At 33.9% G+C, this 16252-nt stretch overlaps 1 protein-coding gene across 5 annotated transcripts in view; it reads left to right on the plus strand.

The window, feature by feature from the left end:
* LOC130848116 (YTH domain-containing protein 1) overlaps positions 1 to 16252 on the plus strand; it is a 50071-nt gene that overhangs the window by 18060 nt on the left and 15759 nt on the right. For 3 of the 5 annotated variants that reach the window (XM_057726077.1, XM_057726073.1, XM_057726074.1), the window contains exons 2-7: positions 8355 to 8456; positions 8841 to 9169; positions 9289 to 9721; positions 13661 to 13750; positions 14217 to 14270; positions 14836 to 14930. In XM_057726077.1, the coding sequence (XP_057582060.1) occupies positions 8864 to 9169; positions 9289 to 9721; positions 13661 to 13750; positions 14217 to 14270; positions 14836 to 14930 (978 nt within the window). In that variant the 5' untranslated portion in view covers positions 8355 to 8456; positions 8841 to 8863. The remainder of the gene's footprint in view (positions 1 to 8354; positions 8457 to 8840; positions 9170 to 9288; positions 9722 to 13660; positions 13751 to 14216; positions 14271 to 14835; positions 14931 to 16252) is intronic. The other 2 variants (XM_057726075.1, XM_057726076.1) reach the window with 1 other exon arrangement.

The raw sequence follows: 16252 nt of genomic DNA on the forward strand, positions 1-16252 counted from the left end.
TTTTAGTAGTTTAATTTTTCTTCCTTAAACCCATCCTGAAAATCCTCTCCCCTCCTTTTGAGAAATCCAGAAGGAATATGATCATAGGATTGCATGGTGTTAGTGAATAAAAAACTGCTTTTAGTTAGTAAAGTAGTAATAAATAGATGATTTTAGCCAATAAGAATTAATTCAGTCAACATTGATTGTTTCAGAGTGTAATAATCTATGAGCTGTGTGTAGGGGTGTGGGTGGTGGTTGTGGTGGGTGACATGAACTAGATAAAAAAATAAGTCAAACTCAGTACTTTTCAGGAGTTCATTGATAAGATGAACATAGTTGTAAGTCGATTATGTGGTAGACACATTATTGTACACGGAAGAAGAAAAGTAGGATGTTTTAAAAATTTTGTTTTAGGAATGGATTTAGCGATGAAAATGTCTAAATACATAAACTTTGTAACTATTTTTGGTAAGTAGTAATGCCACCTATTATCAGTACTTAGGATAAATTGTCCAGCTTTTGAAAGGCCTCACCTTTGTGTAGTTTTTAAAAACTAATTTTCATAATTCAGCTTCTTTATTTCAAAATTTATGATATAAGTGCTTATCTTATAGTTTGTCTCTAGTTTACTGGGAAAGTTAGCAGATACGTACCTATTAGAATTGCTTATTTAATTTTGGAATGGGAAGACTTCTAGGTGAGACCTACGGTGTTTCACTTTCTCAGTCTTTGTCAAACAGCTAGAGTAGTGGCTAGAATTAGAATAATGCTTGACTCTTTCTCTAAATGTTGAGCAAAGAAAAATGGGAAGCTAAGTACTTATGGTCATAAGTTATCTTATATGAAACATTAGGAGATTATAAAGATAAGCCCTGTAAGAATCTTAGACATGTCACAAACCTTAGGTCTTTTCTTGAAAGATTCCTTAAATGGTGTAGGATGTTGATAAGAAATGAATTTAAGTTGCAGAAATTTTCTATAAATCACAGAATAGTTAAAAAACGTTAGGTCATAAAGCTTGCATCATTGGGCTTTGCACATTAGCTGTGTACTAAGCAGACGTTACTTTCTATAGTTGCTTCTGTAATACCCATAGCTAGAAGCTGAAGCTTCTAACTGGAGAAATTGCCAGGTTCCTGATTCCTGTGGTGATTGTCCAAAAAGTGGATTTGGAAGATGTTGGAATGTTGGTGGTGTTAACTAATGTTAGTTGCCATTTTTCTTCTCAGTTAATTTATTGGCTGCCTTGGGTCTTCGTTGCTGTGCGCAGGCTTTATTTAGTTGTGGCAAGTGGGGGCTACTCTTCGTTGAGTTGCACAGGCTTCTCATTGCCAAGGCTTCTCTTGTTGAGGAGCGTGGTCTCTAGGTGCATGGGCTTCAGTAGTTGTGGCTCATGGGCTCTAGAGCACAGGCTCAGTAGTTGTGGCACTTGGGCTTAGTTGCTCTGAGGCATGTAGATAGAATCTTCCCTGACCAGGGATCGAACCCATGTTCCCTGCATTGGCAGGCGGATTGTTAACCACTGCACCACCAGGGAAGTTCTGCCATTTTTCTATTTGAGGAAATACACATCTTTTCTATTATAAACACCTAGTTTACATTTTATTTCTTAAGCTCTTAAAAAGTTCCCTCTGAAGTACAGTTACACAAGTTTAACATATCTAAAATGTTGATAATGAGGTGCCACTTTCAAAAGTAACATGTTTTCTACATTACTAGACTGGAAGCTCCTTGAGGGCCAGGAGTATGTCTGTCTTGTTTACCCGTTTCCTGGTGTACAGTAATTGTGTCTCAGTGCCTTGAATAAATGATTTAGAAGATTGTTAACCATTAGCTCAAGGTTGGACTTCATTAATGACTGACTAGTTATGTGATATTTGCTATTGATGTCCAAAGTTAAGAGTTTCTGAGTTTAAATTATATACATACACAAACTCACGCAGTTAAATACTTATAAATATGTATGTATGCACGGTTATATATACACACATATATGTATATACACACTGTAGCCCTCACTGTAGTAAGTCCATAGGGTTAGATTGACCTGGTCCACTTTAGGGCTTTATAAAGCAAAGAGTATGTATTTGACATATTTGTTTTACCCATAATAGAAGTAGACGAAAAATTAGAAATGCTCTCCATAGATTTCAATTGTATGCTTTTTGGAAGACAGCAAATTTGGATGGGATGGGAAATTCAAGTCTACACATCTTTTAAAAGAACGGACGTTTTGAATGACAAAAAAGTAACTAAGAGACTGGTCTAATGTAAAACATACAGAAAGGGAGGCTCCAGGAAATCTTGCTCCATTGCCAAACCCCACTAAAACCATACTAAGTGAATTAAAAACTGTAATGTATTTTGGTGCCCTGTGTTGGAAAACAAAATGTGTAGTATATTTAACCTCCCTTTTTTTTTTTTCTTTAAATATTTCAGGTCTTAGTCTGATGCTGGATCCCGAAATAAATAGTCCTTTGTATCTCCTAACCCAGAAGCTTCCAGGGTCAAAAAAACAAACCGTGTCTCAGATAAAGGTTAATTTTCTACACTGATATCCCTGGAGTTCAGGTTTGTGGCCTTTCTGGGCCAGGAATTTCAAGGTTGAGATGTAATTCTGGTAGAGTGGAAAGAGCACTAAATTTGAATTCAGAACTGTGAGATTTTAGTCATGTTACTTTACTTCTTTGGGCTTCATTTTGGAATACTTGTTCTGTACATAACCCTGTAAAGGTTAAACTACCTTGAAAGCCAGTTAGATTTTAAAGTTCCTGGTTATCTTACCCAAACAAAAATCCCCTAGTCAACAAAAGACAAACCTTGTTGATTCTGACATAGTTTTGAACAGGCTCTGAAAACAGTATCTTTTATTTTCTTGTTTTGCTTCTTATACCTGTAGATCTATACCTTTAGATCTATACCTTTATCCCCAAATTCAGTTTGCTTATAGTAGTTTGTGATAATAACTAAGATTATGCTTGCTGAACCAGTGATGTTAATGAAGTCAGTATACAAACATCATATATTGTGAGTACAAAACGCTCACATGTGATTGTATTTCCATAGAGGAATCAAACTAGCAGCAGCCTGCTTTGTTATATTTTTGAGGCAGCATTTAAAAGTCAGACAATTCCAAATAAAAATCTGAATTTGGGAATTCTCTTGAAAATTTATAAGATCTGATATGGTACTTGCATTCTGTCGAGGAAGTTAATTCACTGGAGTTGAGTAGGCTTTTCTGCTTTAGAATTCCTGCTCTTTCACAAAGTATATATATTAAAACTGGAGTTTGGTGTCCCTGTGCCTCTGTGTCTTGAACTGAACCTTAAATTTTTTTTGAAGGTATTTAACGTCAGTGTTGTTTAGGAGTTGCGAGTCTATATGCATTCTAGGGTCAGGCAGATAAAGTACTTACTTAATACAGCAGGTAATGGTGAGCATTAGGTTATAGAGACTAAAGAAGTAGGCATGGTCTATGTTCAGGCAGTATTGGTAAATACACTGATGTATGGGGCATAAACCCAGATTGCCTCATGCAAAACTTTGACATAAGTTACCTTCTCAGTGTCTTGACAGAAGACTATCAGGACTGCTCCAGCTGGTTGTTTTCAGATAAGAGTCTAATCAAATAGTCTTTTTAAAGAATGTAGAGTCTCGATTTTTATATTAAAAAATATAATATGTATAATATATATTTTGGAGTTTTCAAAAACAATGCATCCAGAGCTAGATTCATCCTACAGGCTGTTAGCATATAACTGAATGGATTTGAACTTTAGCGGTAAATGTAAATACTGTTTGTGTTTCATTTGAGCTAATTTGCACTGACCCCTGAAAGAATTCATTTTGTTGTGTCATCTAAGACAATTTTCAGGGTGTTAAAAGGATTTTTTTAAGACTGTATAGTTCTTCATATAAATTTCTGAAAAAAATATGAAGTGCTTTAACTTATAGAAATACTGCATCCAAGTTATTTTTTATATGAGTTCTTCTTACCCTGGTATCTGCTAACCTTTGTTCATTTTACTGTTAATATTCTTATGGTGCAGCTGTCCAACTGTGAAGAAATTGAATATGTACATATCCTTATGTAGAATAGTAATGTTAAATTTCAGGATAAAGTGAGTGATTTAAAACAAAGTATTTTAAAGAAAGTCACCTTAGAGAACTGGTGGGTGTTAACCTTATCTCTTAAAAGACCTAATTATTTCTTTCCAAAGAGAATATGCCAGTGATGGATTAGTCTTTAATAGTAGTAGCTTCTGAGACAACTAAAGTAATCTTTCTTATTTATAACTGATTTTAAGTTGAAAAAAAAATGAATCAATATATATACAAAGTGTACTTTTTCTAGCCAGTGAATGGAGTAGTCAGAGGAAGCAGCTTGTTAGCTTTATAACACAATACTATGAACTCTCACCTTTTTAAACCAGATTATGGTTTTTAAGAATACATTCCTTACATTTATAATTAAAATTCTTAAGTTTTAACAAAACTAAGTAGGTGGTGGTAGTTTTGAAAACATCTACCAAGTATTTAACATTTCTCCCAACAATAGGTGGAGTCCATGGCTCCTCTGTTTGAACTTGAGTAGACTTTTGTGATTGTTTTTGAGTAAAATACTGTGGCAGTGTTGCTGAGCTTCTGCCTGGCCCTTTCTCTCTTGGGCTCTACATCTTTAGAGCTCTAAACTACCATGTAAGAGGTTGACCTATGCTGAACCTGTGATGGTGGAGAGTTGACCGTAGAAAGGAGTGCCCTAGGAGCCCCAGCTGGTTTGAGTCTTCCCAGCTAAGATATGTGAATAAGCAAGCCTTCAAGTGATTCTACCTAGCCCTTAACTGCAGCCCCATGAGAGACCCTAGTTGAGCCTCAGAACGATAAGCAGTAATAGTAAATTATTGTTTTCAGTCACTGAATTTTGGGGTAGCATGTTATATTTACAGCAGTAGATAATCAGAGCAGTTATATATTCCTTTTACTGAGAAAAGAGGATTTTGTTTTATGTTCTGGATGAGATTTTGTGTATCATGTACCCTTAGTCATTAACAAAAGTTTCAAGAGAGTCTAGTAACACCGCCCTCCTTCCCCAGACACTGATCTTTTTATTGTAAATGCCTCTTATCAGAGGTGAAGAAACTGGAGCTGAGACTGGGACTTTACCATACCAAAGATACCTAGCTCTTAAATGATGACCTTGATTTTCTTGCTTCCAAATACAGATCTCTTTTTCCTGTGTATCACATTTCAGCAAATATACAAGTGGTTTCAGTGCTGGAGAAGTGTAACTTAAAATGTGATCTTTTATATCAGGGGGTCGGATAGAAAATAATATTTTAGGCTTTTGGGGCCACATAAGGTCTTTGTCATATATTCTTTCCTTTTTTTAAAACACAACCTTAAAAATGCAGAAACCATTCTTATCTTACCAGTCAAAAATAGGCCATGGGCTGAATTTGTCCTGCAGGTCTGAGTTTGCCAGTAATGTGATAGAACTGCAGTGAGATTTTTAATTTTCATAGATGATAATATGGATAAAAATTTGTAGACCACCAAGTGAGGATGTTATGGTTGATCTTAAAGTAAATTTAAGATGCTATACTGTTGGTATTACAGAGCTATCTGGTGCACGCATTTGAAATTAACCTACCAGTGCACAGGAGCTTTCAGTTGATACTTTGTAGTTTTGTGTTTATAATGTACTTTGTTTAAAGGTGCTTTTAATGTCCCTCATCTTAATTTAACCCTAAATTTAGAAAGCCTGAACTTTAGACAAGTGAATTTGCTCAACTTGAACTTTTATCTGCAAAGTACTGGATCTAAAATTACGTGTGTAATGTATGATGTGTGTGAAAGTGATAAATGTTAGAAAAGTAAGTATTTGTTAATATTTTAAAATTTTGTAGATTCTTACTAAAACTGCAACCAGTCTGAATTTGACTAAAACATTTATTTGTTAAAGCTTTTTAAGACCAATAATATTCTTTTTGTAGGGAAACCATGATTATAGGCATGTCTGAAATTTAAATTGATTTAATTAACCTGCACAGTTATTTCATTCTGTGTTAGATTTAACATGTATGAATGTGTATAATTTCATGTGAATGTTCAAGCTTTTGGGTGGATGTTCCTAATCAAGAACTGGTGATTTCATGAAAAGATTTGTGTAGCACTGTGTTTACTTAATTGCCTATTTTGCTGTCTTTTTTTTTTTTTTTTTTCCTGTTTTGGCTTACTGGGTCTTAGTTGTGGCATGCAGGGTCTTTTTTAGTTGCCAGATGTGAGGCTCTTCACTGCGGCATTTGGGATTTAGTTCCCTGACCAGGCATTGAACCCAGGCCTCCTGCATTGGGAGTGTGGAGTCTTAACCACTGGACCAGCAGGGAATTCCCAGACCCACTTTTTTAGTGACTAGAGAGCTATGATCCAAGAATCATTTAATATCAGAAAAACTTGGATTTTTAAAAATCAGATTATGTTTTTATTTTTTATTTACAACATAGCGTCCAGAAATTGTTTGCCACCATTCAGGTCTTGAGGGAATTTCCTCAGTGAAAACATGAACCCAGAGGATGAGAGAAGCCTTTCTGGTTGGCTTCTCTTGAATTTCAGTAACATTTAAAAAAATAAACAAAAATGAAAACAGCCCATATAGTATATTTTCATTTTAGAAAAATGGTAAAGTACAGCAAAGCATTTGTACCAAAGAAATCAGTTGCTATGCTATTCCAAGTATATGTAATTTTTAGTGTTCTTAAGTAGCAACTGTGACTCCAAGTACAGAGGAGGATGCATTGTTACCTTTTCTGTATCGTGTAACTTTGCTTTCCTTCTTACTATGCATACATTAATTATCTATTTTAGTTCTCTTCAGTCACTTGATTTTGATCCTTTTTGGGGAAATTTGAATTCCATCTAGGCTGTTTATAGACCTCAGGTTAATAACCCTTGCTATACTTTGAGTGGGCTTTGCCTTTTGGCGGGAGCCATGAATACAATTGTCCTGTCTCATCAGTTTTTATGATTTTATACCTTTCTTTATGGCACCTTAAATTTGGAAAGGTATTTTTGATACCGGGATACTTAGTGTTCAGAACATTTACCATTAGCTTAATTGGAAAAAAAATAGCAATTTAAAGTAGTAAATACATAGTTCCATGTATTTCTAAGACATATTTTGTCCTGTTGGACAGGGTGGGGAGTAGGGAAGGGGGTGGGGTGATAAAACTGAATTCTGAGTTTTCATGATCATTGAATGTATAAATTATAGTCCATAGTTCCCTTGTCTGAACAAGTCATATAGTCCATACCAGCAGCCTCAAATGTTCTTGATTGTGTACCACATCAGAAATTTTCTTCTTTTAACTAACTTGGACATTATTTCAGACAAACAGGATAGCTATAAGAATATCACAAAGAATTCTTTTGCTTTTCAACCACATTCCACAGTTGTTAACATTTCACCACATTTCTTTCTCTAATTATTCTCTCTCCCTCTTTTGTCAGTTGTAGACATGATGCTTCTTTGCCCCTAAATACTTTATGTATTTCCTGAAAAGTAGAATTCTCTTTTACTTAACTGTAGTACTATCAAAATCAGGAAACTAACTTTGATACTTATAATCTACAGACCATATTTGAATTTCACTAGTTTTTCCAGGAAAGTTATGTTTCACATGATGTGCTTGCATCAGTTATTAAATCTTTTAGCTTCCTTTAATCTGAAGTATTTCCTTAGTGTTTGTATTTCATGACATTGACATTGTTGGATGCCCTTAAATTTGGGTTGGTTTGATGTTTGTTTCCTCATGTATAGGTTCAGGTTTTGCCTTTTGCATAAAAATATCACAGAATTGATCTGTACATAGTGGGTCATACCAGGGGGTCCATTTTTGTTGACTTAACCCACTACTGGTGATGTTAACTTTGGATACTTGCTTAAGCTGAAGTATGCCAGGTTTCTTGACTGTAAAATGGTATTTTGCCTAGAGTACACAATCTTTGATAAATGTATGTTTATTTAAAAGTTGTACACATGTATTTTTATTGCACACATTTAAAGTAGTTACAAAAATTAGACATTACAGGATGAGATACAAATACAGAAGTTCTCACTTTTTCTTTTTGTACCCCAATATATCCTTTCACACCCTATGGGGTATATACTACTGGCTTTGTAGACTTGAGTTCTATATCATATTCTTTACTTTGTATGGTTTTATAGGAATTATTCTTGAGTCTTGAACCTGAAATAAAAGCTCCTTGAAGGTAATGTTCTCATACTTATGTAGCTTCAACACAGTAAGTACTCAAAAATAAATGCTTAATGATAATGATTTTTCCCTATTACTTTTTAACTTTCTTGTTTTCAGATGGAGAACTTAATGTTCTAGATGATATTTTGACTGAAGTACCAGAACAGGATGATGAACTCTATAATCCAGAGAGTGAACAAGATAAAAATGAAAAAAAGGGTGTGTAAGATTTCTATTATTTTTGTTAAAATAACAGTATAAATTGAGAATAATTTCTTAAGAAAGAGTTTTTGCTTTTGTACTTGTCCCTTGAAGCATTTAATACCAGAAGCACAATCATAGTAAGCAGCGGTACCCAGTTACATAGGAATGGGAGTAATATATTTTTTTCAAAATTGTGAAATGTCTGAAATAAATGAATTTATTCCAGTATTTGAAAGCTGTGTATTCCTTATGATTAACTGGAGTAAAAACATTTCAGAAGACATTTTAAAGAAATGAGGCTTTTTTTCTCTCCGATATATTTACTTGTTAAACTTTGGTGAAATAAGTAATACCCAAACTGTTTTATATATATATATATTTTTACTTTTTATTTTTAAGGTTCAAAAAGAAAAAGTGACCGAATGGAATCTACTGACACAAAGCGACAAAAGCCTTCTGTTCATTCAAGACAATTGATTTCTAAGCCACTGAGCTCATCAGTTAGCAATAACAAAAGAATGGTTAGTACAAAAGGAAAGTCAGTCACAGAGTATAAAAATGAGGAATATCAGAGATCTGAAAGAAACAAGCGTCTAGAAGCTGATCGGAAGATTCGCTTGTCAAGCAGTGCCTCCAGAGAACCTTATAAGAGTCAACCTGAAAAAACTTGTCTGCGGAAAAGGGATCCTGAAAGGAGAGTCAAATCCCCTACACCAGATGGTTCTGAGGTAGTAAATATTATTGCAGATATAATACAGAAAGCAATTCTTTTTGAGGCTAGAACTGTTTTTTCACTCTGATCTTGTCTGTTACATGACTGCTGATTCCCTTTTTCTTTAAACATCAGAGAATTGGGCTTGAAGTGGATAGACGTGCAAGCAGATCCAGCCAGTCTTCTAAGGAAGAAGTGAATTCTGAAGAATATGGCTCTGACCACGAGACTGGCAGCAGTGGTTCTTCTGATGAGCAAGGCAACAACACTGAGAATGAGGAGGAAGGGGTGGAAGATGTGGAGGAAGATGAAGAGGTAGAAGAAGATGCAGAGGAAGATGAAGAGGTGGATGATGATGGAGAGGAGGAGGAGGAGGAGGAAGAAGAGGAAGAGGAGGAGGAGGAGGAAGAAGAGGAGGAGGAAGAAGAAGAATATGAACAGGATGAGAGAGACCAGAAGGAAGAGGGAAATGATTATGACACACGAAGTGAGGCTAGTGACTCTGATTCTGAATCTGTTTCCTTCACGGATGGGTCTGTCAGATCTGGTTCAGGAACAGATGGATCAGGTATTAATTTTTATATGGTAAAGATTTGTTTGTTTTTTTTAATTGACCTGATTTGTGTTTTCCTTGAACATATTTAAATTGAATCATAAAAGTTTTGAGGCAATGGGGGATGTTAATAAGACTGCCCTGTGTGTGTTTTTTTTTAAATATATAGTGTACTTCTGAGTATTATAAATGCACTTGAATAGGATTCACATAACTTAATAAAGGCGTTTCCCAGCTACAAATGGGTCAACAACAGCTTATTTAAACACTGATGTACCTGAAGCATATATTTATATGGAGCCTGTCTGCTAGGTATTATAATATTTTCATGTCAGATGCCTCTAGATTTCCATCATGTGGCAACAGAAATCAAAATAATGTACTTTCTTTTTCTCTTGGGAGCACAAACTTCTTTCATTTCTATACCTGTAGGTTGACTGGGGCAGGGTCTCAAGAGGGCTGGGTATAAAGGTACAAGTTGGAAAATAAAAGTATAAAATTCTTGTGGAGAGACTGGGTAAGAGCTGTCTTGGGTCATTCCTTCAATGCTACATGTCCTACCATTTTATCTCTATCTGACCCATGAGACTTGAATGTAGTAGTGGTAGATAGTTGCAGTCACTAGGCTGAGAGGATCCTCTTTTGGGGGGAAATTCAGAGAGTAGAGCAAGGGGAGATCAGGGTACTTAAAGACCACTGGCCCCTATATGATTATACTCTCATGGCTGTCTTATGTAAAGATATAGCCAGATCTCCTACATAGGCCAAATGTACTAAACATTGGAATACAAGAACAATTTTATTCTTTTGATAGATATCATAGTTACAGTGTCATTATTATAGAGTTTTATCATATTAGTAAATCATATTCTTGATACAGTGTAAATCATAGATCAAATGGTCAGGTGTTTTCCAGTTGGCAGCTGAAGTACTTCCAGCCTTTTGCTCACTAGAGTTCTAGGTTTGGGAGTTTAGACAGGTTTTTGAAGGAGGTTAAAGAGTTAAACTAAATAGATGGGTAGTTAGGTTTGATATAAAAAAAACTTGTGGAATCTTTTTTTGTGTGTGTGTGTGTGTGGAATCTTTAATTCTGCTATCCCATCATACTTTTTACAAACTGATGGGCAGAAGTTTTATTCTCTATGCATTTATGATAATGGATAGAGAACAAAAATTGCATGGGCAATATGAATGAATGTTCATTTATTGTGGTGAAGAATGTTTGAAACCTGTAAAAATAGAAAACATTTTATTATAGGAATCTTCTTTTTGGTGTCTGTGTTAGGAACAGTATTTCTTAGACTTGAGTGTTTATCCTAAGTCAAACAAGGGAGACTTGTATAAATAGGTAGCGTCTGAAATAATGTGTATTTTTAATAAGCTCGTAGATGCTGATACTTAGCAAGATACTTACTCATACTTTATGTTTTTTGTGGATTAGACGTTTCAGATTGAATGGTAGCGAATAGTTTTATAAAACATAGATGTTAAAACTGTTAAGAGATCTATTGTTATACCTGAAAGAGGTACCTGGAGCTCTTGCTTTCCTTATAAGGAAAAATTGTGGCTTTTCTTTGGAAGACCTCTTACGTGGAATGTATTTTAAAGACTATATAGTATGCAGAACATTATTATTTTTATCATGAAGTAGTTTCTCTTTATAATAATACATGGAAGAAAAATGGGATGGATCTTGGAAATCTTTGATTAGGAGATGTCAATTTTTAAATACAAGGGACCAAAGTTTGGTTTGTGTCATGAGTTTTCTAGATTCCAGTTTATTTTACCTTATTTTTTCTCAGAATTTTCGGTAACTTCCTTACAAAAGTGACACACTTGGTTGTTAAAGGTTTATTTATTAGATGACTTTTATTGCTTTTTTGACCTGAAACTAATAGGAGAGGGGATCATAAACTTAAGAGCAGTTACAGTTATTTATACAAAAAAGATAAAAAATCCTTGTAGATTTTTCATGGTAATGCTATATTTAACATTACATGAAAATTGTTGGGTGAACTCTTACTTCTGCTTGTATTTTTTTTTCCCTGCATCATCTTAGAGATTCTTTTAGTACTTAGAAACATAAAATATTATTTTAAACAGCCACAAGAGATGTGTTATCCTTTGTGATCAGTTTATAATGCTTAGATCCCTAACTATTCAAAGAGGAAAAAATAAAACATGTCAGAATTTTTGAAATAAATAATTAAAAAAAATTTTTAAAACAAAGTTTTATTTTTCTAATCTCTTTCATGTGTATACCATAGTCATTGATTGAGTGAGTTCAGTTCCTTCTGTGTGCCGATACTATATAAGAGTATGTAGTCAGTGAACAAAACAGATGTGGTTGGGAAAGAGATTTGGGGTTAGGACAAAAAACCTCCTGTTTCTCATCTGTTTGGGTGAGGTTCTCAGTCATTTTATACAAGAGGCTTCAGTCTATAGTTTACCTATAAAAGGCTTAAGTCTTATAGTTTCCCCTGAGGGAAAGGATTTTAAAACAATGAAGTCAGGTATCATTCAAAGCCAATAAGCCTGGAAATAAATACTTTTCTCTAAAGCTAGTTATATGAATATCATGTTCCCAAGTTGCTAGTTTTCAATGGGCTTGGCTTTGTAATTGTGCCAGTATTTACTGCTTTGCCCTTCCTTTTTGCCCTGAGTTAGGAAAATCAGCATCATTTACAAGCTTCTTGTTAACATTTACTTGGAGGAGGAATTAGTAGTAAATTACAAAGGGAAAAATGCTTAAACTAAAGAAAAGGAACTTATGTCCTTGGAGTTTTCCATCTTAAACTAGTTTATATCTAGAATCCCCTTTCAAGAATAGTAGTAAAATATCTTTTCTATTCTCTAAATAAGAATAGAGCTTAAAGCTTGCACTTTCAAGTTAGAAACTAAGTTCTGCCACTCAGGAACTATGGGACCCTTGCCAAGTTGCCTAACCACACTACTAATTTGAGGTTTACTTTTCTATAAATGAGAATAATATCTCATGAATTTGTTTTGAGAATTAAGGGAGAGAATTTATTTAATGTTTTTAAAACAGGAGTTTGTACGAAAGATTATTTTTCCGCATTCTCTTATTTTTATAAAAATGTGTGCATTTTCTCCTATCATAGTCCTTCTTCTGGCTGATAAGTAAAGGCACTTACAGTGATGTAATTGAAATACCAATAAACAGACAGGAAAGCCTAATGCCATTTTAGGCCCTCATTTATATGCTTATAAAGTTCCAAATTAAGCCTGAAATGGTTCTTATAGCTAATGTAAACCTTTTCTGTCTACTGAAGATTCCCACCTTTTTTATAGAAATACATAGACTATCACTGAGGTTTGAGATAAATTTTAAATTGAATTTGAAAATAAGCAGTAATTCAGGAGGGAAATATTGAGAAGAGTGGAATTGAAGACACAAAAGCAATCAATAGCAACCAGAAGGGAGTCACTCACTTACTATAGTGTAATTAAAAAAAAAAAAACGAACAGCTGGAAAGCTTTGGATTCTGGGGTTCACTAGACATTTATGAATCAGAATTGGAATTGTGATGAAAAATAATAGTATACTTTTTAAAAAGAGGACTTAAAACAGTGCTACTTGATACATAGAAGGGAACACTAAATTTAATTGAAAGAAAAGTTGCATTTGCTTTGCAGAATTTTTTTTTCCCATCTGAAACTTTGACCTTTTATGTATAGGATAAGTAGTTCTTAATTATGGCCATGTATTTTTATTTGATTAAAATTGGTGAGAGAGATAATAAAATGTCCTTAGTTTTTGAACAGTGTCTGAATTGGAACACCTTCTGAGGAAATTGAGGGGTTCTGGAGAGATTAGTAATGACTAATACTTAGGGATTATGCGAAATCCAGGCGCATTATGATACACCCTTATTCGATTAACTGTACCTATATTGTAATGTTTTTTTAAATCTTGTTTGAATTCTTTTTTAGATGAGAAAAAGAAGGAAAGGAAGAGAGCTAGAGGCATATCTCCTATTGTTTTTGATAGAAGTGGAAGCTCTGCATCAGAGTCATATGCAGGTATTCTCATTTTACTTTTATTTGTGATCATATCTGACTGATTCTAATGTAATCTGCTATAAAAAAAGTGTGTGGAGACTGTAGTTTAGTGTGAACTTGTTGATGTTCATTAGTATTGATTTCTGGCATGTTCAGTGTAATAATTCTAGAGGAAACTAAGCTTTTTCTTATTATTTTAATCCTGTTCTGTTACTGCTTAAGTGGAATTTCACTTTTTTTTTCTTGGAAGATGATGATTCAGTGACTAGTTTTCTGAGTGAGAAACTGTTCAAATATTTTTAAAAACATCCAAACAACCCAAAAAGCAAAACACTCGTACACATTGAGAAGTATTTTTTTTGTGTGTGTGGGTGCGCCAGGAAGAATAATTTGTCTTGAATGAGAACTTTATGTGACAAGACTGTAGAAATTTTGTCTTATCTCTATTAAAGCTCAATCTGAACAAATGTACTTTGGCTAAATACAGGTTCAGAAAAGAAGCATGAGAAATTATCATCTTCCGTTCGTGCTGTCCGAAAAGGTATCATTTAAATTTGAAATTGTTTTCATTGCATGCTGCCTTGAAGTCATTATTTTGCCTTATTGGTTCTCCATTAATAGTTGGTTTTAATGTAGTAATGTTCTGATGTATTACATTAAAGGAAAAAAATGCAGTCTTACACACAGCTCCATGTTCACTTCTTACTGTATATCTTTTAGAACAATTGCAAACATCTTAGGATATCGTAACAGTTTTTAGACAGTGGATGGTATATATATATATATTTAATAGCATAATGGTCCATTAGCAATTTTTAAATGATTAATGCGATTAAAACCTATATAATTTATAGCCATTTTCACACTTAAAATATGTTATCTGATATATCGGAACATTACTATATTAGGTTTGCCTTCTTGCAAAATGCTGGTGTCTTTTCTTAGCTTTGCTTTATTATGTGTTGTGGCTTAGCTTTCCAGGTTGAATGGGTGATTATGAATTTTTAAAGTTTAGCTGGGTTGTGGAGGGCTAATTTCAGTTAGTACATATATCCCTGTGTGTGATAGTGGCCTCTGGTTAATGAATTTGGATTTCTATTTTTCAGATCAAACCAGTAAACTCAAATATGTCCTACAGGATGCAAGATTTTTTCTCATAAAGAGTAACAACCATGAGAATGTGTCCCTTGCCAAAGCTAAGGTATTAGCATCAGTTATGTTGAATCTGTCCTAATCTTGAAAGGTTTAAATGTGAAGGTGGACTTTTGAGTTTCACCAGAGTACATGAGAGATACTGTAATTTTCATTAAAGCTTTAAAGATCCATAGCCCAGTTGTCATGTAGGGTCTCTTTTTTAACTGTTAGATAACCTAGTAGTAATTTGAGTTTTCTTTTAAATCTTTTAAAGATGAGTTTAGAGGTAAAAATATCCAATATTTGAAGAATATGTATAATTATATGTTGTCCTGCAAAAGATGTGTTTCTTTTTATTGTTGTGTTTCTATATGTAGTTAGCTAGTTTATTATACCAACGCTTTTAAAACAGTTTACTTAACCAGTTTTTGTTTTATGTTGCTTCTTGTTTTACACTTTGAGGTTTTCTTGAAAAGAAATCATTCTTTTATGGGGACTGTCCTTTACTTTTAGAAGTAAGCTCACTTGGATTTAGAAGAAAAGGGAAGAGTTAGTTTAAAGGCCCACCCTTGGCTTTACAAAAGGGATATGCCTAGTTGCTGTAGAATGTTTTAAGGTTAATTTTTTTTTTAATGTTTTTGCTACAAAAATACGTCTACTTTTTATAACAACAATTATAATATTTTTGTACTTTTGGTTTAAAACAGTTTCTACTAACTTTGAGAAAGATAAAACTGAAGTTAAGCATTTTCAAACTGTGTTTCTGTCAATATTAATAATTCTGTGTTTCTGACTTAAGTTGAGGATTAGCCATTAAATTTTACAGGTGGGAGGAATAGTACACTAAATAACTATCTGATGGAAGTATATTCTGTTCTTCAGCTGGAGTGGATTTAGGCAGAATTAGTTAAGCACTTAGTGTGAATGAGGTCTAATATATATCAGCGGATTAAACTGAATTAGAGCTTCTGGTTTATTTTACCATTCTTGCCTCTTACTCTTTCATGAACAAAGAATTGATTAAAATGCTTTGGAAGTAATAACTATATTCCAGTTCTAAATAAAACATAGGTCTCTTCAATCAAACTTGATACATGAAGATTTTAACTTAGAAAAATGCTAGAAACTTAACAGAAATTCTTCAGTTATGGATTTACTAACAACAATAATTTTAAATTATTTGGCTAGACACAGTTTTTATTTTTGTTTTATTTTTTAAAGTAAAAAAAATTTTTTTTTTTTTTTTTGGCCATGCTGCGTAGCATGCAGGATCTTATTTCCTCCACTAGGGATCAAACCCATACCCCCTGCAGTAGAAGCATGAGTCCTAACCACTGGACCACCAGGGAAGTCCCTAGGCAGTTGTTTCTTATTTTCTTTTCTTCCTTT

This window comes from Hippopotamus amphibius, chromosome 3, assembly GCF_030028045.1.
Source record: "Hippopotamus amphibius kiboko isolate mHipAmp2 chromosome 3, mHipAmp2.hap2, whole genome shotgun sequence".
NCBI lineage: Eukaryota > Metazoa > Chordata > Mammalia > Artiodactyla > Hippopotamidae > Hippopotamus > Hippopotamus amphibius.